Source organism: Astyanax mexicanus, chromosome 1 (assembly GCF_023375975.1).
Source record: "Astyanax mexicanus isolate ESR-SI-001 chromosome 1, AstMex3_surface, whole genome shotgun sequence".
Lineage (NCBI taxonomy): Eukaryota > Metazoa > Chordata > Actinopteri > Characiformes > Acestrorhamphidae > Astyanax > Astyanax mexicanus.
In genome coordinates, this window is record NC_064408.1 from 63,892,709 (window position 1) to 63,920,551 (window position 27,843).

Here is a 27,843-nt window from a genome sequence, read left to right on the forward strand (position 1 = left end):
AATTAAAATTAAAGATAAAATTAAAGAAAGTTGTTTAATGAAATGTATATATGTGTGTATATATATAAATTTCATATATATAATATATACATTTCATGAAACAACTTTTATTGTTATAAACTGTTAATAAAGGTTGTTTCATAAAATGTGTATATATATATATATATATATATATATATATATATATATATATATATATACATATAAACAGTTTATAACAATAAAAGTTTATAAAAATAAATTTCATGAAACAACCTTTATTAACAGTTTATAACAATAAAAGTTGTTTCATGAAATGTATATATTATATATATGAAAATTATATATTATATATACATATATTATTATTATTATTATTTTTATATATTATTTTTATATCTTATGCGGAAGTTATATGGGTGTCACTGCCCTGCTACATAAATCTGTTTTTTTATCTGAAATTGCATCATGTATTGTTTTATATATTGTTTATTATAAGTAAATAAAGGCTTTTTTATGAAACAATATATATATATATATATATATATATAAGTTCATGTCACTTAAAACATTAATTTCTCTTTACCGCAACAGTGAATCTCTCTACCGCAACAGGCCTTAAATTGTTGCGGTGTATGAGAAGGCTGTTGCGGAGTATGAGGGACCTTAACCTTCTTTGATCTCTGTGGGGCCACCATGATGCCTGGCTAAACTTTTGCTAGCTTTTTGTATTTAGACTTTAAAAACCTTAAAAATTCCCAAAACACAATAACATTTTCATTTTTTTAAACATTAAAAACTAGCTGTTTCGGTAATGAGAAACAAAAAGTTGTGTATGCTCGCTGACAACCAAGTTTTTAACATTTATCTGGAGAGGTATAAAATTAGGTGCTTACCTGGTAGCCATCTTGGGTGTCATACTAAAAGGTGTCCCCCCTCTCAAAATGGCTGTTTTTTTTCTGTTCCTTGTGGTCTTAAATGGTGCTTGAAAATTGTTGCGGAGGCTGAGAACATTGGTTCTGACCAAAGTTATTTTTCTAAATATTTTCTTTTCTTTTACCAATGAATTCCAAGTAATACATTTTTATTGACTGTAACAATTTACTTTATGAGATACATTTAAGTTTTTTATTATTTATTTATTTTAAATATTAAAATTGTGTAATTGAAGAGCCGAGATTCAGCAATGGACGCGTTGCGGTACTGAGAATTTCACACTAAATTATAAAAAATACATAATTTAAAATATCACAATGTCTACTTTTAATCACTTCCAATATAGCCTTTGATGAGATGTTTATAAACCAGTGTTTCCCAAATTGATAGCATTTACCTGTTCATCACACTCCTTAATGCCACCTCATTAGTCTGATTTCGTGAGAATCACCCAGATAGGACATTCATAAAGGACTTATTAGAAGAATATAACATTTTTAGTAGAATGTCAAATGTCAAAAAAAGTATATTTTTTGTCAGCACTTTTTAACAGATTAATATAAGCCCTTAATAAGTTTTGCCTTTTTGGATGAAGATATAAATTTAAAAAGAGAGAAAAAAATAAGTCAGAAGTGAGCTAAACAAAAGTTTTGGTCATAAAAGACAGATCATTTTGTTTATGAGGGTGTATGTTTCTCCTCATTTGTCCTGGGTTTTTTAGCCTCTTTGGTCTTGGAGGAGTTCCACATTTTATGTCATCTCATAAATACAGTAAATAATAGCTGTTCCTGCTTGTCCTAATCAGAAAATTGAGATTCTGGTATTTTAGTGAGGGATTACAGCATTGCATTTCATACAGATGAAGGTCTATTGACTAAACAAAGTACAATGAGATAAGAAATCAATGGTTTTGTCCTCAGGTCAGATTCTGAACAAGTTTTGGGAACCAGAACTTAAGTTCAGTTCCAGTGGACTGAAATCTAAAGGTTGATCTTTTACACTTTTCTGGAACCAAACTGTCCAAGTGGTCAGAAAGACTCAAATGTTGCTCAAATGTTGGTTTTACAATCACTGACACAGATCACATAAAATAAATAATTTACAATGTTATCTAAAATAATCATCTAGTAACTGTTTCCCATATTCTCTTCACTGGTGTCATTTAAACACACCCTCCTCTCAGGCATGAATTGAGACCCAGAAATAATTAGTTTCATTTGAGCAAATTTCAAAGTCAAACTGTTTTCTAATTTTAATTAAGAAACAAAACACACAGTGTCACTGATGCAAAACATCACTCTTAATAAACCCTCATACTGTTCCTGCTTATGAGGTGCTTCAAATTTCTAAACAGAGATATGGATTCTTTAAGGCCCTTATTTGACTGCCCAGTTTCGTATCCAAATATTCAAATAACAGTTTTGTGGGAAACACTGCAGTCCCAAAAAATCTCATTAGTATTTAAATCTGGTTATAGCGTGGCAGTGACACCTCCTGAACTTCCTCACTCCTGCACACACTCCATCACTTTGCAAGAAGTGGGTGCATTAGGACTGGGATTTACTCTAATATTTTCTTGATACACAATACACTTTTCTCAGTTTATTGTGGACTAACCAACTGCATGTCTGATTATTAAAAGCGTAATTAGTCCTGTTTAACTGTATAGTTCAGCACATTCCAAATAGAAACCACTATACTGAGTGTAGGAAAGTATTTAAATAGCAGTTTTAGAAAATCTGTTGCAGTTTGCGCTTTTTGTCTCTGTGTCAAAATATCATGTTACATGCTGTGTACAGTAAACATGTCTGTCAATATCGTGATACAATCTTGCCCACCCCAGTATATACACAGTACCAGTCAAACATTTGGACACACCTTTTCATTCAATTTTTTTTTTTTACATTTCTTTATGCAATACATCAAGACAGTTAGGAGACACATATGGAATTACATAATAAACACAAAACATCTCCTGACCTAACCCTGATCAACTAAGATGGTGATTTGGGATGAGCTGGAGCTTCACAGCATGAAGGAAAAGCAGCAACTATTGTTTAGCACCTCCAGAAACTCCTTCAAGATGCTGAGAAAATTATTCCAGGTGACTCTCCCTCATGAAGACACTTAGATTAAAATACCAAGAGTGTGCAGATCTGTCCTCAAAGCTAAATGTGGCAACTTTAAAGTATTACATTTATTTAAATAAAAAAAAAACACATTGAATGAGAACAGGTGTGTCCAAATATTTGACTGGTACTGTATATATCTGCTTGTAGTATCCTACAGTAAACACTCTTAGCATGATGCGAAATCCATCCTCAGCTGATCAATAACAGCACCTGCATTATGAGGATTAGGAGGAAATCAGAACCTAATAGCAAACACAGACGGCGCCTGCACCTTCGTCTAGGGCCACCATTTTTATATCAGTGTGTGTGAAAACAGCTACAACTGTGTGGACCAGTTATGCACACACACACACACACACACACACACACACACACACACACGTCATATGTGTCACCAGTTCTGCACTCCAGAGTCAGTGCACACTAAAGGGCCTACACACTATAGTGCTTCACAAAGCTGAGCAGATTTTGATGTATGTTTATGTATGTAGATGTTAGGAGAACTGCTGATCTTTGTGCTGCTGGTGCATTAAACACAGTGCTACACGAGTGTGTGTGTGTGTGTGTGTGTGTCAGTTTTATGGTGAATGGTGGAGCTGTCTGCTATCTGTGGTGTCCCGCTGGCACAATAGAAGGTGCTGGACTGATGGGGGAAGAGGGGGGCTAGTCTGCACCTTATGAAAGAAAGAAGCTGCAGCCAAACTGAGCACAGTCTGTCTGCCTAACTGTCTGTAGGTCTGCCTGTCTGACTGTTTGTCTGCCAGCACCAGTTCATCACCCCAGGGGCCAGTCAACGCAGGAGACGCGCTGCTTTAGCAACGTGATGATACATACAGTACGTATCCTATTAATCAAATCGAGTGATGAATCGAATAATCGACTAATCGAGGACGGGCAGGACGTTTCAGCGTGACACCTGACCGTCTCTGAGACGTGGATGAGAGGACAGGCGCGGTGCAGACCTGGCTAAAGGGTGGAAGGCGAGGATGTCTGTGGTGATGGGGATGGTGGAGGGGAGTGGGAGGTGGTGGAGGAGGATGAGGATGGGGAGAGGTGGGTGGGGAGGGGGCAACGCGAGGCGTTTTCTCTCAGCACGCGCAGCAGCAAGGATGATGTCAACGTCCTCAGTGGCGTTTTCACAGGAAAATGTAACAGTATGATTGAAAACGATCCTCCGACGTGAAGAGAACGGCACCGTGAAAGAAGCGCGAGCTCGCGGCAAGGTCAGTGTCGCGCGCACGAAGCGCGAGCCGTGCTCGTGCTGAAACAATGGCAGTCAATGAACGGAAAAGACAACAAAGAGCTCCTACCTCCCCGCGCGCGCTGTGTAGCCGCTGTCCCGCGTGTCCCGCAGCGAGCGCTCGGTCCTGCTCCTCTTCGCGTCCAGCGCGCCCCACCGACCTCTTTGTGTGCGTGCGCTTGTGCGTGCGCGCGTGCGTGTGCGTGTGTGTTGCTGATGCTGCTGCCGCTGCGCGAGGCTCTGGGGTGCTCGGCGCGCGCGAGGACTGCGCGTGCTGCACAGCTGCACGTGACCTAGCGAGGGTGTGGCGGGAAGACTGGAAGAGAAGGTGATGATGGTGTTAAGTGAGAGACCATACTGTCAAAATGTCTGAGCTAGAGCTACAATAGTACACTGCTTATATTATGCAGTCTGTGTTACTCCATCACTAGCTGCTTCTCAGTGAAGAGGAATTTCACCAGGTTTTCAAAAACAAAACCTTACTAAAATAACTATGTTTTTCAAGTTTTTTTCCGGAGAGACACACACACACACACAAAAACAAACGACAGCTGTTATGGCTGATCAAAAAATAAGCAGTGTATTAAGATGATAGTTTATCATACAGTCCTGCAGCAGAACCAATCAGAAACAATCCTTATTTAAAAAAAAAGTTAACATTTTAACAGCCACAATTTGCAGAGCATTTCTAGCTAGCTGTTTGGACTTAGCTTTTTGCTGACTAAAATGCAGCCTAAAAAATCATATTTATACACACAATATTTATAGCCTTTATTAATAAGAAGTAAACTTTATATTATAGTAAAAGTCTCATCACTTAACAATCAGGAACAAGCCCTTTATTATAGAAATTAGGTTAGTGAAGGTAGCGTAGATTGGAAAGCTATTAAAAATGCCATTGCAAATTACATTTTTATCACATATCATGAGTCACACTTTGTACTAGGTCATTATCAAGTTTTACCAAATGTAACCATGATGCAGCATCATGAGGAAATAATTTAGGCATACATGGCCTAAGTAGGGTCCTAGGTGGGCATGGGCTCTGAGTGGGTTTGTAAAAATGTATGGACAAAAAGTAATTGTGATATGATACATATAACGAAACAATATATCACAATACTGTAATCAAGGGCAATAGATTGCGATTGTTTTAGTCCGGCAAACTAAGGAGCTCCCACTATGATCCAAGGATTGTTGGTTTGAATTTCAGATCATGCTGCTTGCCATCAGCAGCTGGAGTTTGAGCAAGCAAGTTGTATCATCACCATCAATGCTCTCTCTGGGTGGCTAGAAGGCAATCTTTCTCTAGCCGAGTTGCTGCACTTTCCTCCGAGTGCAATGGCTACCCAGTAATACTGCATCGGTTGCACTCTGAAAAGAGATGGTGGCTGACTTTACATGTATCCTGGTGTTGTGGGCATTGCTGGGGGAGTCCTAATAAGTTAGATAAGTGTTCTTTAAATCGAATTATTCAAATAGGAAATTAGAAATAAAGCTGCCATAGTATAAAACACACTAAAATTTTCTTTAATCTGGGTTTAAAAAAAGGTTACTTTTTAACCAATAAGAACAGTGGGATCTAATGACACAGTAAAACACTTCTATCTAGAGGTCAAGGGTTAAACACAACACTAAACAAACCACTGTCTGACAACAATCTTTATACATACACTAGATAATGTATTATGGCAATTCTTGAATTTATTATTAATGTATTATTAAAAACAGATTCAGTCATGCAAAACAAAATATTACAATACTGATATATCAATATTTTCTTTCACCACTATTTTAAACATGTTGTTATTGGAACCCCCATTATTATAGCCCACTTCATAGGGGTTCCATCTAGACCAACAACCCATCCTCCTGGTCCCACATCACACTGATAAGTTATCTGGGAAACTCCAACTCATCCTAAATCATCAAATCACCCATCTCAGCTGGTATTAGGTCAGGGGATTGTTGAGGACAAACAACTTTTTTTGTTTACGCAAGTTTGTATGTGTCCCTCATGGTTTTTATGTCTTTAATATTAATGTACAATGTAGAAAATAAATAAAGAAATACATAAAATATATGTGTCTCACACAGGTAGGGGCTAATTATTGCAGGAGTATTATAGATAGATAGATAGATAGATAGATAGATAGATAGATAGATAGATAGATAGATAGATAGATAGATAGATAGATAGATACCAGCGTAAATGTGGTCCTGAAGTAATGTATTGTAGCAATACATGCGGGTCTTAGGGGATTAAGCAGAGCAAAAGCTAAACAACTGGTAAAGTTTTGCTCTATTTCAGCTATCACTGGTAGTATGCACATTTGGAAAAGGTGCTGTTTTCTTTATCCATAAATGGAAAAAATATGAAATGTAAACCCTGTTTGAACTGTGTGTCACTATTTTTGGACAATTTTCTGGAATATTTTGTTTCCTATTGTTTTTTTATATTGTATGTGAAAAAAAAAGTATAATAAACAGCACTGGACACCTAAAAATGATGAGTTTACCAAATTGAAACCCTCTGGAATATAATCAAGAGGAAGATGGATGATCACAAGCCTTCAAACCAAGCTGAACTGCTTGAATTTCTGCACCTGGAGTGGTATGAAGTTATCCAAAAGCAGTGTGTAAGACTGGTGGAGGAGAACATGCCAAGATGCATAAAAACTGTGATTAAAACAGGGTTATTCCACCAAGTATTAATTTCTGAACTTTATGAAAATGAACTTTTTTTCTTTGCATTATTTGAGCTATGAAAGCTCTGCATCTTTTTTGTTATTTTGTTATTTCCATTTCTCATTTTCTGCAAATAAATGCTCTAAATGACTATATTTTTGGGGGAATTTGAGAGAATGTTGTCTGTAGTTTATAGAATAAAACAACAATATTATGCTCAAACATATACCTATAAATAGCAAAATCTGATAAACTGATTCAGAAACTAAAGCGGTCTCTTAATTTTTTTCCAGAGCTGTATGTGTGTGTGTTTGTCTCTGTATGTGTGTGTTTGTGTGTTTGATCAGTAGGTGTCGTTGTTTCTCCTCAGTGTCTCTGTGTGGGTGAATCTCTTCGGCGCCGTTTTTGAACAGCTTTAGCGCCGCCGGAAGACGGACAGGCTTTACAGAGAGGGGAGGAGGAAACCGCCGCCTCCACCGTAGAGATTAGCTGGATAATCAGAAAACTACACAGTATTTACAGATCGGTGTAATGTGCTGGTTTTGAGAGGGTCGCTGTGATTTCTGTGTCGGTTGGTGATTTGTGTGTAGAGGGACGGTTGGCTGTGCTGTGCTATGTTGTTGTTGTTGGGTGTTGTCCTGTGAACAGAGCACCGGGCTAAGGGGCTAATGTTTACATTAATGTAGCGACAGACCGGCTGTTTAACCGGCCCGCGGTCCGTACTGATCTCCTGCTGACACTTTTAAAGACTGGCGTAAACACAGAGAACCAGATAAACTACCTACAGCTGGGCGGGTTATCGGGTTCACCATAGGTAAGTAACTACATAATACATGTATCAGTTAGCTACTCCAGCGTTAACTAACCAAACTACTAACAGATCAAATGTAACTTATTGTCCTTTATTGAGGCCGCGCAGCAGACCGAGCTAACACTGGGTTATATCAGCTAAAATAAATCTAGCGTTAGTATCTGTAACTTTGTAAGTTAACCCCTTGGCTGTGAGTGTGAGGAGACAGTGCACTTGTTGAATCCCACATATGGCTAGCGTTAGCTAACCTAGCTTAGCTAACCAACTACATATTTAGCTGCATAAGCAGCTCTTGATGATACAGCTCTGGAAAAAAATAAGAGACCACTTTAGTTTCTGAAGCAGTTTTTTTCTACTTTTTGCTATTTATAGATATGGTTACCTATAAGTAAAATGAACATTGTTGTTTTATTCTATAAACTACGGACAACATTTCTCCCAAATTTATTTGCAGAAAATAAGAAATGGCTGAAATAATAAAAAAGATACAGAACTTTCAGACCTCAAATAATGCAAAGAAAACAATTTCATATTCACAAAGTTTTAAGAGTTCAGAAATCAATATTTGATGGAATAACCCTGGTTTATAATCACAGTTTTCATGCATCTTTGCATGTTCTCCTCCACCAATCTTACACACTTCCTTTGGGTAACTTTATGAAACCTACACCAGTCTTTAATAGACTGTAATTAATTAGTCTGATGTCTATTAAAATGAGGACCAAACATTTCCATTAGTTTGAACCAAGTGGCTATAAACGACTTTCTGCAAACAAGCAACATCTTTGTTGAAACAATTAGTTACTAGTAGTAGTATTGGTAGAAAAGTGAGCAAAAACAAACTAATAAGTTAAAGATACTGGTTTAATCTATTTCTGACAGAATTGACACTGTTATTAAGGCAAGAGGATGCATAACCACCAGATTTTTTATTTGACCAAGTAGCTTTCAACCAGTGTTAACTAGCATAGCTGTGTAAACCTTAAAGTTGCTAACAATAAACTGAACCCGTCAACAGGACTTTCTCCATATTGTGACCATGGGTACTAATGCAGAGCGAAAATTTATTAATCTCCGGAAGCGGTTGGATCAGCTGGGTTACAGGCAGCCGCTGGGCATTGAATCATTGCCCCTGGTAGAAAAACTGTTCAGGTAAGTTTTTATAGTTGTGTAATTCAATCTACTACTCTGTTTATGAAGTTGTATAACTCTATTAAAACTGTCTTTTAAGTGATCTAGTCCACACCACTGAAAGTCTACGCAATGCCAAACTATCAGCTGGGAAGAAAGAGAAGGAGAGCCAGAATCTTGATGCTCTGTTGGAGCCATATAAGACAGAGAATGCTCGGCTGGTCCGGGAAAATAATGAGCTACACTTGGGACTTCTAAAGCTAAGAGAAGACAAGGATCGTACCACTAGAGGTATGTTCAAGGACTTGGACTTAAAAGGCCATGCTTTGGCCTATAATGGTGTACAAAGGTGGTCTAAAAACATTTTTTCCATATTTTCTGTATATTAAATCAAACCCAAAGCACACATACCAAACACTTATTTCCTGTATTCATCAGAGCTGAAAGCTTATATCAGGAAACTGGACCATGAGACGTCAGATCTGAAGTTCCTCAATAATCAGTATGTGCATAAGGTTCGTGCTCTGGAGAAAGACAGCAAAGCAAAGAGTGATCGCATCCAACAGCTACAGGAGAAAAACATGCAGGCTGTAGTGCAGACACCAGGTAGGGAGACGGTGTGTCAAATTTAAAAGGATCTGTTTGATATGCAGTACCATTGTTTTGCCGTAGATACTGTTTCAGATTATTTGATTTTGTAGTATTCCATTTGATTTAACAGGAGGTAAGAAGAGGCCAATCCCTTTCCGACGTCAACGAATGCAGATAGATGATCTACTCCCACCCTCCCTCGGCCCCACCCCTCCAGCTGTGGCACAGCCTGATGACCCATACATCACTGATCTTCTGCAGGTGGCTGATGACAGGTAAAATTAGACATGAAATATCATGATCATGATATTGTTTATCCCTTCATATATGTGCAAAAATCGTAAACTTTTAGTATAAAATGTGTAAAATGTATTGATTTGTTTTAGAATTCAGGAACTGCAGCAGAAGGTGACTACTGTAAGGCTGGATTTTGAGAGAGCCCAGGGAGGAATCAAACATCTCAACATACAGGTCTGTGTCTGTGTGCTCATCTTTCCAAAGTAACCACTAACATTAATACTAATACTAAGGCCTTAGCATTATGACAATATTGTTGAATTAAGTTGTGAGATTTTAATATACAAATTTAGATACTGACCTGATGTATAACATCATAATAAAATAAATGTAGTAAATTAATATATATTTTAAGTGTATTTACTTCTTTAATTATATAATATATTATACACAAAGCCAATTATTGTCAGCTCATTGTCTGTAGTTGTCTTGCCAATGCTGTGGGCAAGCTTTAGTTAATATTCATGGTTTTGTTACACTTTATTAAACCATTAAAGGATAGCATAAAAAAAACTGAGAACAGTGGCACCATAAAGCAGATTTTGAAACAGTGTTAAATTACACTCTTATGTTTGCAGGTGGAGGAGCGAGACAAAGAGATTGAGCGTCTGAATCGGGCTCTGGATGGAGGTCGACCATATGATGTCATCACACTGGAGGCTCAGAACGTCAGTAATGAAAAGCTTATTGCTCATCTAAATCTACAGGTAAATGACTGCATACTATTAATTTATATTTTTAGATTTAAGCTTGATGGTTCGCTCACAATGTAAAACTAGGTGCTTTATTATTTTTTTCTCTTATCTGATTTATCTACCGTAGTTTTCGCACTATAAGGCACACTTAAAATCCTTTAATTTTCCTAAAAATCTATAGTGCATTTAGCGAGCAGTAAAACTACTCCGCCGAAGTACAGTGTTATAAAGTTTTAGTAAAGTTTCTCCAGTACCGAGGCTGAAGCAGTATTAGCATTAACCGCTAACCGCAGTGCTAGTTCTTTTGCCATTCAGATGTGAGTATATTGGACTGTAGTGTGCATGTTTATCGTTTTAAAACAAGCTACGTTGGACAAACCTCTACCTGATAGAGCCCTGGGTTACCGCAACACTTAGGGTTCCTCAGTGTAGCACTGGCGGGCAGCATTTACTAGTGGTAATTGCTGCTAACCGTGGCTAGTGCCACTATTAACTGTGGTTAGTGCTGCTGCTGACCGCAGCTAGTGCTGTTGCTAACCGTGGCTAGCACTGCAGCTAACTGTGGCCGGTGCTGCTGCTAACCCCGCTAAAATACTGGAAATCTAAGCTTACTATAAAGAAACAGAAGCGCTTTACTCACACAAATAAACAGTTTTCTAGAAAGAAATCTGTGTAGATTAACATCCATCACTTATTTGACTTATTTGAAATGTGCCTTATAATCCGGTGCACTTTATGTATTAAAATAGACCAGAAAATAGATGTTCATTGATAGTGCGCCTTATAGTCAGTAAAATATGTTACTGTTATATTGGGACTAAAGATATTCGATTCTTTCTGACCTAGAAGTAGTTGATAAGGCCCTTTTCCTCTAGAAAATTACATTATTGATTCTCACCGCATCCTAATGTCTTACTCACTGGAACCTGTTCTGTCAGATTGAGTACCTGCAGGAGACTAATAGAGCTCTGGAACAGAAGGTGGAGGGGCTGCAGCAGAGGAAGAATACTGTTTCAAGTGAGGTAGCTGACCTCAGCGCCAGAAACCAGGAGCTGTGTCACGAACTCACTCAAATAGACCAGCTAGCGCAGCAGTTAGAGAAAGACAAGGAGAAGGTCCTGGAGACGGCTGACATGGAGCTCCAAGAGGCCAAGGTGAGGAGAGAAAGAAGGGGACCATATTCATAATTTAAATTAAATTAAATTGGATGAAATAACTATGACATACTATTTGGCACTTTTAGTAAAGATTCATCCTAAAAGATTTTGCTAAAGGTTGGAACAAGTGGAAACTAAAAGTTCAATAAACTTGTTGTTGCCGTTCACACTTTTAATGCCCCTCCACAGAAAGAGATCCAGCGGCTACACAGGCAAATGGAAGACCTGGAGGAGGTTATCTCTAAATTAAGAAGGGTATGTACTGCAGGACTCCCATAGATTTCTGCTGTCTACGACACTGTGATGTGAAATGGGCTGTGAAATTAGCCATCTGCTGCTGAATAGCATGCTAGCTGTACAGATACTTTTTGAAGCCTCATAATTTTTGGTTCAGTTTTTATGTGTGTGTGTATATTTAAGTTTGGGCCTCAATGACATTACTGGTGCATTTCTTTTGATTTTAAGAGAAAATGTTCATAGCATTTCTGCTACTCAGTGTTTATGTAGCCTAATAAAAGCAAACACCTTATCTGGTGTTTGTTAAGGATACAAATATTGAGGTTGAGGATTACTTACATGTATTAAAACAAGGCTAATTTGACCAAGAAAATAAATAAAGACTGAGTGTAAATGACTAAAATAAATGTCAATGGACCGTAAAAATCTCCCTGCTTATATACTGCCCTATGTTGGCAGTACAGGGCTGTACAAGGCTGCCTTTGGTAGGGAATTACATGGCTTAACCCATTTGGCAAGGATTGCTACCAGTGGCTAGAAAAGTCCTGTTTTTTGATTGGCTTGCCACCTGATTTGCTGTTTATAGCTTGATGTGATTTGATTGGTATCTGTGTAGAGTCTTAACCCTGTGATTGGCTGTTCCAGGAGATGGCAGAAGAGGATCACGAGAAGGACCGTGTGAGGGATCAGCTGGCAGAGGTGCAGGAGCAGAACGAGAAAATGGAGGGACTGTTGAATTTCCTGGAGGAGGAAAAGAGGAGACTTCAAGAGAAAGTAGAGAAAATGACACAAGCTGGTAACTGAATTTTTTCTTCTTTGTGGATTGTGTAGAGTGTGCATGGTAACTGCAAAATGACAGCATCAGTTACCAAAAGATAATATTATATATTATATTTTAATAATATCTATTATCTTAATTTTTTAAAGAACTGCCACAGTCTAGGTAAGATTTCTCTCCTAAAAACTGTTTATTTGTGTAGGTAAATCTGTTTCCGCTTCCATTTATTTACAGTAAGCTTAGATTCTCTAATTTCTCCAGCGCTAACACTGGAGCATTAGCCAGGGGGATATTAGCTAGCTGTTCATGCCACAAGACTTGTTTAACACAGTAAACAGTCAGTCTACAGTGTGATATACTCCCCTCTGAACGACAAAAGAGCTAGCTCCCCGGTGCTGGAGAACTAAACTGAAACAACTGTGTAATGTTGCACTTCAGCGGAGTGGCTTTACTGGTCCTTAATACCTGACTGGTAAAACTCATACATAAGATGCATTGGATTAAAAGTTGCACTGCATTTTGGGGAATATTAAAGTATTTAAGTGTGCCTTATGTAGTGCGAAAAATAAAGTACATCATTGCTGGTTTAAACCTAGCTAGTGTGCCCCAAGTGGTTAAAAATGTATTTCTACTACTGAATTTTGATGCACCAGTTAGTGGTGGCAGCATCGTATGTAGCATAAAAGTTTCTAATTCTAACTTCTTACTGCCCTGTCCACTTCACCTTCATCCTCTGCCTTTAAATGCTTCAAATCACCCACTATTATGCGTTTTTTAGATGTGCTGAGAGGATGTGAGACCGGCTGATGTTGACGGTGGATATACTCCAAGTTGTGTTCTTTGTTTTTGTTACAGATAAAGAAATGATTCTGGAGTTGGAGCGGATGCGCGTTCGACATGGAATGTGCGGCAAAGAGCGCTCCCCATCTCGACTAGATGCTTTTGTGAAGAGTTTGGAGGATGAAAGAGACCACTACAGACAGGAGGCAGAGAGATACCGCAAGACAAGAGGGGGGTCAGATAGAAGTCCCATTCCAAGTCCGTCCAGGGGCAGGAGTCCCAGAGGAAGAGGGAGTTTTCAAACCAGAGTGAGACCCTGTGAAGAACATACAAACATCCATACTTTATTCGTAATTAGTGAATGCAGCACACACGGCATGTGTAAACATCATGGAGCAGAGACAGCGTTTGTTCATAGCTGTGATAATTAGCATTATCTGGCTAATATATCAGATTAAACTGCACCATATCAGCAGTTAAGCTCAAATAAAAGGAATATAATTGATAGCAGGGTCGGATTGAGACCTGATCACATTTCCATCACCAGCAAACCGCTCCAAAATTAATTTTAACCAGACCAAATACTGCTGGTGTAAAAACGCCCTTAATCTCAGCAACATATAATTACAATATTATATGTTTAAAAGCATCAAAACTACCTTGAGGAATTATAATACAGTAAAAAAAAAGGCCTAGTCTGTCATGCCTTAAGCACACTACACTATTATTACTGTGTGATTTGTACTCAATTATTTTAAAATTGGCAGGTCTGATAAAATGCAGTGGCATGAGATTAAAATAATAATTATTTTCTCAATAAACCAATACAATATATACAAAAGTCTTAACCCAACCTGCATACTTTCTGTGTACAGGGAGACAGTTCGGACACTGAACTGTCACGTACTGTCAGGGAAAGAGATGAGCTGCAAGCCATGCTTCTGGGCTTTGAGAAACACATGGAGGACATCCAAACTAAAGTCAAACTACTAACCGCTGAGAAAGACCAACTCAGTGCACAGTATCAACAGGTGAGATATGTGAGATACCACACTTCACCAGTACCACACAGCAGTGGGAACAGACCAACATCACATCTAAAATTATTACAGTAATTTACAATTTGTGCCCACTAGTTAGGATTCACAATGCTATCAGTATTTGGAGCGTAAAGGGGAGAATGTGCTTCCTCTGTCTAGCATACTGCTAATTTGATAGCTGAACATGCTTGGCACAAAGTGATAACTGCTACACTGCCTGGCTAAAGAAAAGTCTTCACCTGGATTTAAATTAATGATCTGGCGTTGCTGCAGTTGGTCAGGTCTAGGTTCATCAACAGTATGTGCTGAAAGAATGAGGTCAGCTGACTACCTGAATATACTGAATATAGACCAGGTTATTCCATCAATGGATTTTTTCTTCCCTGATGGCACGGGAATATTCCAAGATTACAATGTCAGGATTCATTGGACTGGAATTGGGAAGAGTGGTTCAGGGAGCATGAGATCATCATTTTCACACCTGGATTGTTCACCACAGAGTCCAGATCTTAACCTCATTGAGAATCTTTGGGATGTGCTGGAGAAGAATTTGTGTAGAGGTCAGACTCTACCATCATCAATGCTGCAAGATATTGGTGAAAAATTAATGCAACACTGGATTGAATGCGTGCTGCAATCAAAGCTAAAGATGGTGGCAACATTTTTTTGGCCAGACAGTGTAATTCTGTTATGACTACTTGCGTAGCTAGAGTGGTGCAGGGAGAGGAAGGGTCATCCTACTAGTGCTGGGCAATTTTCATGATTAATTCAATTAATTCGAATTACAGTTTTAATGCGATTTTCAAAATGAAGTAATTGCGATCTTACATACAGACATCTTTTTAATCTAAAATATCTGAAAACGCTACTCATTTCTGAAGTGTTTATCCATCTTACCTCCCACAGACTAACGTGCACATATTTTCTAAATATTTAGTGTGAGCACTGAGCTTGTACAGAAAAAAGTTCCAGCACTTTCGACACAAATACCCGGTGGGATCAAGCTTATATTTAGCTAGAAATACATCTTACCACTTCTAAACTTCAGCATCATCGCTCTCCGGTGAGGATCCACAATTAAATGTGGAAAACAATAATAATAACTCTTTCAAAGTTTCTTCTGTGACTCGTTTAGCGCTGATAAACCTAGTTCTGAACCATTTCTTTTTCATCTGTAATTTGATCTTTCGGGATAATAATCCCGAAATCCTTTATAATCAAAAATCGTTTTTTTTTGTACGAAAAAAAAACAAATATTATTTTTATTTAGGCCATAATCATCCAGCACTACATCCTACCCACTCAGATAGAGTGCGGCCAACTGTGCTCTTGGGACTCCTGGATCAAGTCTGTGTTTTCCCATTGACACTATGCAGCTGCGCTATTTGGAACTCAGCATAGCTTTTCAGATCCATCGTGTTTTTAATCACGTCAAGTTGTTTAAAAGTGACTAAAATAACTGTTAAAAGGAGACACAGTTTATATAATGTGTGTATGTGTCTTTGTGTGCGTATATATGTGTATTTAGGCCCAGGAGGAGCTGAAGAGTGTTCGTAGGGAACTGATGTTTTCTCCGGAGCGACAGCAGAGAGGGAGAGAGGAGAGAGAGCAGACAGATGCTGAACTCCACAAAGTGACTGCAGAAAGAGATGCTCTTCGTGAGAGGCTTAAGGTCTGCATGTGTTTGTGTGAAACATTATAACCAGACAGCACTGTTAAATATATGTCAATTCGACCTTTTCCGCAGGCTAAATTGCAAGTGTGTGTTGATGTGTTTTGTGCAGGTGGCTCAGACCTCAGCTCTGACAGACAGAGAGCAGGAGGAGATGAGAATACTGGATCTAGAGAACACAGTACAAACGGTACTGTTCTTGTCTCTGATGCAACAAACGTTATCATGACTATATTATTCTACCCTGGCTAACATTAGCACACCTGGGATTTTGTGTGTTATTTCTATTATGGCAGTTGCTGCAAGTTGCCTTTTGATTATTGTTGCGTTTTTATCATAGTTTCTGTCTTTTTTTTGTATATGAACTTCAGCTGGAAAGAGAGCGGGCAGACCTGCGCACCCAGGTGGCTGTGTTGAAAGAAAGCCGTGTGACTTTTGAGGAGGAGCTGAAGGCCCGCTCAGCAGCTCTCCTACAAAATGCAGAGGAGACTGTGCAGCAAAGGGCAGAGAACAGTGCACTGAGGTACCGAGAGACCATTTGTGTATTCAGGTTTTTTCTTCGCATTTTGGGCTGATTTAGGAGTCCATAGGAGTTTATAGAGTTGCAGGAAGTGTGTTGTGCAGATGTTCCCTGGGCCAATGGAGAATTTTGTGTGTGTGTATGTAGGCTGCTGCAGGAGCAAATGGAAAAATCTCTCGCTGAAATTCAGCACAGATTGTCTGTCAAGACCAATGAAATACAGGTGGCTCATCAACAAATCGACAAGCTGGAGGAGAAAATCAGTAGGTTACTTTTTTTTTTCATTGTGTTTAAACATAGCATGTGATGTTTCATCATAAATGTGTTACTTGACAAGGATCCAGCTCCACAGCATCCCACTCACCTTGTCTAAACAAAAGTAACAAAAGTAAGTGCCTGTTACTTTCAATTATAAATACGTCAGTCCTCTTGGATACACTTCTAATTTTATTCACATTAGTCCTTTTTTGAACTAATTTGCTAACGTTTACCTCACATTCATTTCACGTCTCTCGCTTCAATTTATTTATTTAACCTGTTTATAACCAGCAGGTCTCTTAAGATTTAAAATCTCTATTTTAAGGGAGACCTGGATGAGATGACACAACATTTCCATTTACAGAAAATTACAACAACATGTTTACATAAGGACATTTAAAATAAATAAAAAAAAATCAACATGAAAGTACAAAACAGACAAAGAATGCATTTAGAAGTAGCAATTGCATGTTTCCATCACAGAATTATTTACAAAGTTTTAAACTCATTCAAGAAAAACATTATTCAAACGTTATTCAAAGACCGTGGTGCAAAATAACAATTCTAAACTAATCTCGGAGACCTTGTAGGGCAGCCTTTTGAAAATACTAAAAATGTAGCTTTTGTGCAAGAGTTTTCAATGCTGCAAATTTCAGGCAGGTCCTATTACGATAATAATTGTGTAATATTATTATCATAATTGTGTAATGTTATGATAACAATTGTGTAAGTTCCCATATCTTACTTGCTCACTCACTGTCCTGTGCCACACACACACCCTTGCTTGTTCTCTTGCAGAATCACATAGTTTGTACTGGACCTTTTTTAACGGGTTTTCTTGCCAAAATTGCAGTGGACTGACCCAGGAAAATACCAGTTATACTAAGTAGTTTGCACCCATGCATAAACAGAGCCATTCCTGTGCTCAAAAGCTTGTGTCAACATAATGCTAGCAGGACCAGGGCTTATGAGAAAGTGAGAACATATACTCTGATACTCCGGTGTCTTCTCTTCTGATGTAAGATGGGAAACAATTTCATATGTCATGTTAAATCACAAAATTGCAAACAGTTCACAGCTAAACAGACACAGTGTCCTTATATTATAGTTTATTTATATTATAGTACAATTCAGGTACTGGAAAATGTCCTGTTTAAAGCTGCTAATTTATTAGCACACCTTAAATTGCACTTTGTGTGTTTTTTTTTTTGGTCTCTCTAGCTGAACTGAGTAGACATGGCTCCTCTCAGAACGATGAGGTAGCAGCGCTTCACAGTGCCATAGCATCACTGGATCATGAGAAGGACGCCCTGCAGGAAATAGTGGACCAGAAGACCGAAAGCATGGTATTGCTCCAGGACCAACTACAAGTTAAGGTAAGCCTGTTGCTGTTGCTGTTTTTTTATGTTATATGGTCGCATAAATAATTGCAATAAACAAAATAGTTAAAAATTTTAGCCAAAGAATTTTAAGAATACATTTTTTCCATTGATATAATGAAAAGCTTTTAGCAAAATAAAGAAATTTTCTTTAAATGCTTGTTCTCCTTAAATTATTAGATGGCATACTTACAGTGTACTGGCACAAAAAGCGTAGTGAAAATTGTTGGATTGAGGTTAGTTTGAGGTTATTGTCTACCATGTTCTTTAGGGGTGGGAATCTCTAGGCACCTAAAAATGTGATTATAAAGCTATTATTGTTGTACCTTTTTCTTGTATACAGGATTTCTTTTTCTTCAGTATCTGTTATGATCCATAATGATATGTAGCACACATTTGACACTATTTCTATTCACTTTTTTAAAAAGCATAGTTATTTCAATTTATCAAATGTTAAACATTTTCAAAATTCTAGGAATAATGGTATTAATCCTAGAGGTGTTGACCCGTTTCCTTTGTAATGCTGCTTTGTGACAACTTTTGTTGCTAAAAGCGCCATAGAAATAAAATGGAATTTAATTCAATATTAGATATTAGAATTATTAGATTATAATATTAAAGCCCGCTACAAGGAAAGTAAAAACAACAAGGTGGTTATAATGTTATGGCTGACAAGTGTAGTGTATATACAGAGCTGGTCTTATTGTTGTGGCTGATCTGTGTTTTACCTGTGTATGAATAAAGTATTATGTTTTGTTTGTCTCAGGGCAGGTTTGATGCTTTTTAAATAAGAATATTGTAAAGTACTGAGCTACTGAGTTTAACTGGGAGCTTTAATAGATAATATAAACAAAAATAATTGTAACTCCATGTTTTAGCCTAACTACCTGAGTGAGTGAAAGAGAGAGAGAGAGAGCGTGTGTGCCTGAGAGTCTTCAGCACAGCGTCAGTGTTTCAACAGTTGGGATGAAAGTAGCTGATAGCTTGATGGGTAGCTTGCTGGTTTAGCGTTCATGCTGAACACGAACAGTGCAAGCGGGCACAAACACACTCACACAGACAAATTTGGGAGAATATGAGGGAAATGTGAGTTTGCGTACCTTAGAAAATGAAACCGTACAACCGTACTAGGAAGTCAAAATGCAGCCCATTAAGCTAAATGCATAGCTACATGTTGGCATGTTGTCGATTCAGAATCATCCACATCTGACTAGAGATGCATCTAAGAATCAAAAAAAGTTCCCCACCCATATTGTTTTTTTTTTTTTTTTTTTTCCCTTTTTTCCCCCCTCCCCCATTCTCTGCAGGAGAGGACACTGACAGAGGTCCGACTCACCATTACAGAAATGGAGAAATCTTTAGAGTGAGTGTTAGGAGTTTTTTGATTACTACATATAGTATATGTCTAATGCAGTTCCTTGCATGCCTATCAACATGGAATATCGTGTGTGTGTGTGTGTTTTGTAGTCAGCTAAAGGGAGTGCTGAGCAGTCGAGAGCGGGAGATTGCTAGTCTGCGCAGACAGCTTGACCAGTCTCAGGAGGAGATGTCTTCAGTAAACCGCGATCGAGAGATTGCACTGAGAGAAAACCGAAGACTACAGGATGACCTCGCCACCATGACCAGAGAAAACCAGGTACACACTCACACACACACAGTTAATGTGTGCAGATGATTTAGCTGTGTCTTTGTTGGTGAGCCATCGGTAATTAACAGTCTACACAAGTCAAATAGACACGCTAGAGAACAAAATTATAAGGTTACTGTCTCTCACTCTCCATTCTAACAACTTCTCTTCTTTTTTCAGTATGTCTAAACATTGCATGGGATGTATTATCCTATATGTGACATATAAAAAAAATCATCACAGCTTCCTGGGGTCTTGCTTTTTGTGAAGAATTTAGCTCCACACCATTCCTCTCATCCTGTGTAAACAGGCCTGTTTATATCTGTACTGCTGTTTGCAGGCAGTGCATGCAGAAATGGAAGAGGCCCTCAGAGAGAGGGACGAGCTAAAAATGAGGGTTCACTCCTACATCTCTGAAGTAGCCAAGATAGAAAAAATGATGGCGGCTAAGGTAATGATATTACAGTTTGTTCCTCTATGAAGGATTTGGCAGAATTGTTCAGGAATTTGTATAGTGTGTCTAAATGGTTGCTTATGAGCGGGTCATCTTTTAATAAATACTTTATTGACTTGGATTCTGCTGCTTAAGTCTCTTAAATTATGCTAGATTTATTGTTTAACAATAAAAACATGTGGTGTTATCCAGGGCTAAATGTTTTTTTCTATTGCTAGTAAATAATAAAACAAATAAAACATGGCCGTGATATTTCATTATAAGGAATAGTGTTTCAGAACCTGCACTGGTTAAATGTAAATATTTCGGATGTTTGGTTCTGTTACAGGAGCAGGAGAACAGAGAGATGTTGGAGCGCTTCCGCATGGCACACTCAGATGTAGAAGAGCGTGAGCTTAAGTTGCAGCAAGCTGAAGGTCTCAACAACTCCATCAAACTAGAGCTTCTCTCATCCGACACCGAGCGCAGACACCTCAGAGAGAGAGTTTCACTGCAGGACCAAGAGATACAGGAGGTATAAATGGGGAAAGACAGATAAGCTAAGACCCTGTTTACACCTGCCCACTTTGTGTCTCTTAAATATCAGGATTACACAGTGACTTGAAAAGTATTTCACATTTTGTCACCTTACATTAACATTCCTAAATGTATATTATTTTAAATGATAGACCAACACAAAGTAGCATATAATTGTGAAGTGGAACTAAAATTATGGTTTGTATGGTTTATTCTGTAAAAGCCTTGGTGGTTTGTTAGAGAACACTAGGGAACAAACTGCATCATGAAAACCAAGGAACTCACCAGACAGGTCAGATATAAACGTGTGGAGAAGTTAAAGGCAGGGTTAGGTTATAAAACCACATCCCAAGCTTTGAGCATCCCAAGGAGCACTTTTCAAATCTGTTCTCTAAAAATGAAAACTGTTCTACAACTGCAAACCTGCCAAATATGGCCGTCCATCGAAACTGACAGATCGAGCAAAGAGAGCACTGGTCAGAAAAGCTGCCAAAAGGCCATGGCAGGAGAACCTGTCCACAAGAGTTGTGCACTCCACATATCAGGCCTTTATGGAAGAGTGGGAAGAAGAAAACCATTGGTGAAAGAAAGAAATAAGAAAGACCCGTTTGCTGTGTTACCTACATGGCTTGTGGCAAACTGCAAAAATGAGGTAGAAGATGCTGTGGTCAGATGAGACTAAAGTTGAACTTTTTGGCCTAAATGCAAAGTGCTATGTATAATCACAATAAAATAACACATGAATCACACATAAAATACATACAAGTTTGTGGTTGTAAGGTGAAAAATAGAAAATTTGAATACTTTTGCAAGACGCTGTTTATATGGAAACAAATTCATGACTCATTTAAAGGATACTGGGAACAAGACTCATTTAAAGTGGATTCAAAGCTGATCACTCAAACGGTTTCAGCAAATGGTTTGGATTTGAGCCAAGTTGTAGCAAAATAAATGTCGCGCCCAGATACCTTTTAACTACCAATACAGCCAGAGCACCTGCTCTGTAACAACCAATGCAGTCCGATTTCAGTCTGACTAATTGGAGATGCATTTGATTAGAGTGTAAATGGCAAAAAAGGCTTAAATCTTAACAGGATGCAATCCACAATAGGTGATCAGGTGGAAACAGGGTCTGTAATTACACCTGATAGGTAACCACATGACTCCTGGAAGAACACGGCCATGATTAGATAGTATAATTCTTCTTTTCACTCAAATGTTTAATGTATTACCCTTTCTCAATAATCTAACGAGTCCTAAAGTGTCTATATCTACCGTCCAGGATTATTAAATGTGATATGTATGCTAGATATAGTATTAACATGTGCTGGAAAACACCATAATAATTTATTGTTGTATTACCAGACGGAATATTGACCGTTCTCTCTTCTTTTGTGTGTGTGTGTATAGCACATGAATGCTCTGCAGGCGTACGAGGCTCAGATATCCACGCTGGCACGCACAATGTCTCGACTGGAAGAGGAACTGCAGAAAGCACGGGCAGAGAAAGTCACAGTTTTAGCTGATCTTTCCTCCGTACGAGAGCTCTGTGTCAAACTGGACTCCAGCAAAGAGCTGACAGCACGGCAGCTCACCGCCAAGAGCATGGAGCTAGAGAGGGTGAGAGAGACACACACACTCAATGTTTACTGTAGTGTTTGCTAAGAAACAGCAAACCTCGACAGCTCAATACCAGCTTATCCCACAAGAGCAGAGGACAAACATTTATGCAGTTTTATCCCCTTTCTGGATAAACAATTGAAGCAAACTAGTGGCCTCTCCAATACCCCACACTGCACAGCCTAAAGGCCAATTTACCGTATATTCAGCACTATAGGGTGCACCCAAAAATCGTCATAGAGCCTTTAAATATGGTGCACCTTATATATGAATTTTACCAGTCAGGTTGTAAGAAGCAGTAAAGCCACACTGCTGAAGTACAGCGTTATACAGGAGTTTTCGTTTAGTTCTCCAGCAGCATTAGCATTAGCTGCTAACCCTGCGAAACGCTAGCTCTTTGGCAGTTCAGAGGTAAGTATTATTGGCCTGTTGCCTGCTGCTAACCCCAGCAAGCACTGCTGGATCAGCATTACCATTAGCCGCTAACCACAGGGCTAGCTCTTTTGCTGTTCAGAGGTGAGTATATCGGACTGTAGTCTGCACATTTGCTCCATTAAAACAAGCTACGTGGGACAGACCGCTAACTAATATCTAACTAATATAAGACGCTAATGCTAATGTTCCAGCTTTATTGGAAATATGGAAATCTAAGCTTACTGTAATTAAACAGAAATACTTTACTCACCCAAATAAAGAGTTTTCAAGAGAGAAATCTGTTTAGATTTACATCTAGCGCTTGCTTGACTTGTCTGACTCGTCTTTAATGTTTTTTTTTTAAGAGTTACAGTTTTGTTGACTGAACTTAGCTTAGCTTTACAGGTTTGCTGAATCCGGTGCGCCTTATGTATGAAAATAGACCAGAAAATAGACGTTTATTGACAGTGCACCTTATAGTGTGAAAAATGTGGTAGGCTTATATACTTTTGCTTCAAACCTACACTGTAGCTTATGAATACCCTACATGTATTCGGGGACCCCACACCATATGTATGTAAATGTAACTGCGTGTCATGGACAGCAGGAGCTGTGATTGGTCTGCTGAGCTGCCCACACACACACACACACACACACACATTTGAACTGCAGAGCGACACAGAGACGTGGACACGTGCACGGAGTAGTATAAACACTTGTGCAAACTACACTGTAGACTATGCAATGACTTGCCACAGAAGTGTATATATAGAAGTATATAAAGAAGTATATCGTTGCTGTCCAATGAAAAACACTTATCTCCAAAACAGCATCTTTACAGGAAAGAGAAAAAACCTTCTAAACTTTCAATGGAAGTCAATGTAAAAAGACTTGATTTCAGGTCATTTTGAAGAGTTTCTATTGGTCTCTTCATAAGAAATTTTGGCACAGTGTAAGGGACAATTTGTCTGTATAAATTTTGTAGTGAACTAAAAGTGTTTTTCATAGGACAGCGACAATATCTAGAAGTATATCTAGAAGTGTGTATATAGAAGAACTTTACTAAAGAAAGCCAAACTTCGTCTTTTTATCTCTGTTTACTTCAGGTAACTGGTGAGCTGGAGGATGTGCGCTCAGAAACAGAGCTTTTAAAGAAGCAGCTGGCCAGCGAAAAGGTGACGGTGCGAAACCTGGAGACACTGCTCTCCACCAACCGGCAAAAAGAGTTCCAGAGTCACCTCAATGCCAGTGAGAGGGAATCAGAGCTGAAAGTACTCAAAGACCGCTTGGCCCTTGCTGATAGTAAAACGTAAGTGGCAGGAACAATTGTAAACATGAGTGAGGATAGGACTGTGCAATATGACGAAAAATTTATATCCTGATTTTTCATAAAATAACTTGAAATATCTATTTCTTATTACATTAAATTACACTCAATAAATGCAAGTATGTTCTCATATTTTATTATGTTTCTCATTCTATAAAATTTATAATGAAACATAAAGTATAAAGTAGTAACATATAATGTAAACTTTTACTTTCTTTCTCCAGTGAAATTGAGCACTTGGAATTGACTTGGAATTAACTTGTTTTAAAGATAAAGTGAACCCATTTATTTGCATTGACCACTATTATAATGTGCTCTGATGTTTTACAATTATAGATAAACACAAAGTAAGTAAACTAGTAACACCCATGTTTAACATCTACTGTGCAGGATAAAAAAGTTCATCCTTTAATTTAATGACTTATTTAATTACTTTAATTTAGTTATCTAAAATCAGCACCAGTCACTCCCATAAAACAGATAAAAATAAGATTTGGGGAGAATTTTTTGGGAAATTCCTCACTGTATCCGTCTTTTAGGTAATTAGCCCTCATAAAGTTCATGTCACTGCATGTTGTTAGGGTTAAGGCCAGGAATCTGACTTGGCCATTTAAAACTTTGTACTACACTTTTGGTGTAGTAAAACATGATAAAAAGGGTTCAGAGAGTAATTTTAACAGTTTGTCCAAGCATGTGGACATGTATATACATAGACACCAAATAGCAGGAGGCAGGCTATGCTGAGTTTTTTCACCAGAGTTCTTCTTTAAATCTCACCTCGTGTGATTTCCTGTTGTACTCTTGGAATGATCTAAACAGAAAACTCACTCCTGGAGAGAGCAGCAACAGTTTTTAATTTTCTCCAGTTTAGACAGTTTGTACAACCATGGATTAATGTACATCCAGGTTTTGAGAAATTCTTTTCTCCTCTTTTTCAGCTTCATAACCCTCTAAATCACATTTACTGAAAGTTGAATGAATCAACACACTTTGTGTGTTTTTAACACACACAATTTTAACTTACAAAAAAACATCTTTTGCCGGTTAGTTCTTGGAGAATACATGACCATGGATGTCACTTACTGTTCCTACCCCTCACATTGTATATTTGTTTACTCAAAGTGCTTAATACAAACATGAAAACATGTTTTTGTGTTACTAGAATAATGACCAAACATTTATTTATTAGTAAGCAATGCAGAAATTCAGCTCATTTCAAAAGGTTCCACAATTTAATCTGACAACTGCTGAATATCTGCTTTAATTTTGCAACTGTGATTGTTAGTGTGAGGTTCTGAAGAGTTTCTAGATGAAGGTGTGTGTTTGTGCTTTTTCAGGGCAGGACATGCTAGAGAGGTTTCTCAGCTGCGTGGGAAAGTCTCTCAGCTCCAGACCGAAATGGATGTGCTGAAGAGGCAGCTGACAACTGAGCGCTTTGAGAGGTGAGTCATACGGATCCTCGAGAGCGAAATGTTCTCTGCCGCGGCTTAATATCAGTTAGTGCTCACTTTTCCCCATTTCTTCTCTTTCTCTTTCTTTCAGGGAGAGGGCGGTTCAGGAGATGCGCAGACAGGGTATCTCTTTCTCTTCGCTCCGCAGCTCATCACCTCTCAGTGCCTCTCTCAGTCCCCGCCCTCTCTCCCCTGACCACTCTATTCTGCGCACGCCAGAGCGCTCAATAGACAGATCTTCAGAAAAGTGAGTCTGTATGTATTTATTCATATTTAAATTTTATAGCATTGGCTATTCTGGTTAATGTAACTTATTATATGGCTGAAACAGTTAACTTAAAATAGTTTAAGTGCTTAGTTGCTTAGAGACCCCAAGAAATAGGACTGTGTCACAGTACAAAATGAAAATACTCTATCATTTCAGATTCATATTGGTTTGGTAACATGCGTTTTTCTCATGTTCATCAAGATATTGCAGCGTTTTGTTGTGTATTTGTGTGTGACTTGTATATTTGTTTAAGGTTAAAAGCTTGTTGACTTGTATCGTATTTTTTTGCACTATAAGGCGCATCATGCAAAACTAGTAACTAGTAGTAGGAACAAATAGCAGCGGGGGGGGGGGGGGGCGCTGGGGAGTGAGACCTGTAAAACTAAGCAAAGTAAACAAAACTGTAATTCAAAGTCAAATGAGTGCGCTGGATGTAAATCTACACAGATTTCTCTCCTGAAAACTATTTATTTGTGTGAGTAAAGTGCTTCTGTTTATTTACAGTAAACTTAGATTTGCAGATTTCCACTAAACCAGGGTTATGTTAGCTAGCGATTTATTTTTTAATGTAGCTTGCTTTATTGCGGTAAACATGCAGGTTACAGGCCGATATACTCACTTCTAAACAGTGTAAGAGCTATCGCTTGGAGCAGTTAGCGACTAATGCTAATGCTGCTCCAGCAGTGTCAGCCAGGGTAAGCAGCAGACTACAGGCCAATAATACATTAAATCAAAATGTGTCTGATTTTTACAGAACTATAGTATTCAGGTGCTGCAGCCCAAAATTCTTTAAAATGTCTCTGCTTTGTTTCAGAAGTGTGAGCTTTAAGGACTAGAGGAGACATGAAGAACTCTCTAAAGTGGAAAGCCTACAGTTGGCAGTCCCTGATATCTTGAATACATAAAGTTAAATAAAGTACTTGTATTTTCCTGTATGATAACCTATTTTATTTTTGTGTGTTTTGTGTTTGTTTGTGATTCAAATTGTTTTTGTCTTAAATATGCAATATAATAATTAAATTATTTCTGTGTTCTATATCTTAAGGTAGCCTCTCCTCTACACCTTTACAAAATCCAAGTCTGTCTCATTTTATCTACATTGTTTTTCTGCTTTCCACAAATTGTATCACGTCTTCACAGCCAAACTGAAAAGCCCATTCTGTGATCTTTCTTAATAACTGTATGAAGGAGGTTTTGGATGTGAATATTTTTATGTTGATACTTATGTACTTTTGAAAACATTTTGCGTTTTGTACTATGTGTAGCATTTTATCTCCAGTGCCATTTTTTTTAATTGCAGTATTTTTTTATATGAAATGTCATTTTTTTTTAGATATGATTAGCTTTTTAATGGCTGTGAAAGTGACTAAACTGGGATATGGCCATAATTATGTAGATAATTATATTCTCAGGGCTGAGAACTTCCTGCTCTAAACATACAAACCTGTTACTAATGTTCTGATGTGAAACATTTTGTGTTTACTTGAATTGTTAACTTATTCATTTGAATAAACATACACCTAGTTTACAATCATCATACTTATTGAATTATGAATAGTGATCATTTGTACACAAAACACTAAGTTGTTTATTAAAACTAACATTACTTAAGAGCACTACTTAAAACACTCTAACAGGTAAAATGGGATATTTTTGGTGTTGTGGCTTTGAAAAAATAAGGAACCCAGAACCCATTCTGCACTTGTTATAATTATTACAATAAAATTGCCACCATCAGTAACTATTTTAGAGACTTTAAATGCTGCTAGACTGCTGCAGAGGAGGGTCAGGGTTGTTAATCTGGCAAGCAACACCTTCATTTCTAACAAGGTCTTTGGCAAGCAA

General features: G+C 38.1%; 2 protein-coding genes across 5 annotated transcripts in view; one reads left to right on the forward strand and one right to left on the reverse strand.

Annotated features, from left to right (window-relative positions):
- cracd (capping protein inhibiting regulator of actin dynamics) overlaps window positions 1-4,508 on the reverse strand; it is a 46,394-nt gene extending 41,886 nt beyond the window's left edge. For both annotated transcript variants that reach the window (XM_022664548.2, XM_049481716.1), the window contains exon 1: window positions 4,358-4,508. The gene's annotated coding sequence lies outside the window, so the exon portion shown is untranslated. The remainder of the gene's footprint in view (window positions 1-4,357) is intronic.
- Window positions 4,509-7,382: 2,874 nt separating this feature from the next.
- Window positions 7,383-27,537, forward strand: cep135 (centrosomal protein 135). 3 transcript variants are annotated; one of them, XM_007259516.4, is made up of 26 exons: window positions 7,383-7,789; window positions 8,805-8,938; window positions 9,018-9,208; window positions 9,356-9,523; window positions 9,639-9,783; window positions 9,895-9,979; window positions 10,384-10,512; window positions 11,439-11,654; window positions 11,847-11,912; window positions 12,540-12,690; window positions 13,528-13,760; window positions 14,328-14,483; window positions 16,021-16,164; window positions 16,277-16,354; window positions 16,536-16,687; window positions 16,832-16,947; window positions 18,164-18,318; window positions 19,629-19,684; window positions 19,789-19,957; window positions 20,289-20,399; window positions 20,731-20,916; window positions 22,329-22,538; window positions 24,059-24,261; window positions 25,617-25,721; window positions 25,822-25,985; window positions 26,813-27,537. In XM_007259516.4, exons 2-25 carry the CDS (start codon window positions 8,826-8,828, stop codon window positions 25,979-25,981), a joined length of 3,498 nt encoding a protein of 1,165 aa, XP_007259578.3. In that variant the 5' UTR covers window positions 7,383-7,789; window positions 8,805-8,825; the 3' UTR covers window positions 25,982-25,985; window positions 26,813-27,537. The 3 variants fall into 3 exon arrangements, with proteins under 3 accessions (XP_007259578.3, XP_049337758.1, XP_007259577.3); XM_049481801.1 differs by having other exon boundaries at window positions 26,816-27,537; XM_007259515.4 differs by having other exon boundaries at window positions 25,822-25,977.
- Window positions 27,538-27,843: the final 306 nt, after the last annotated feature.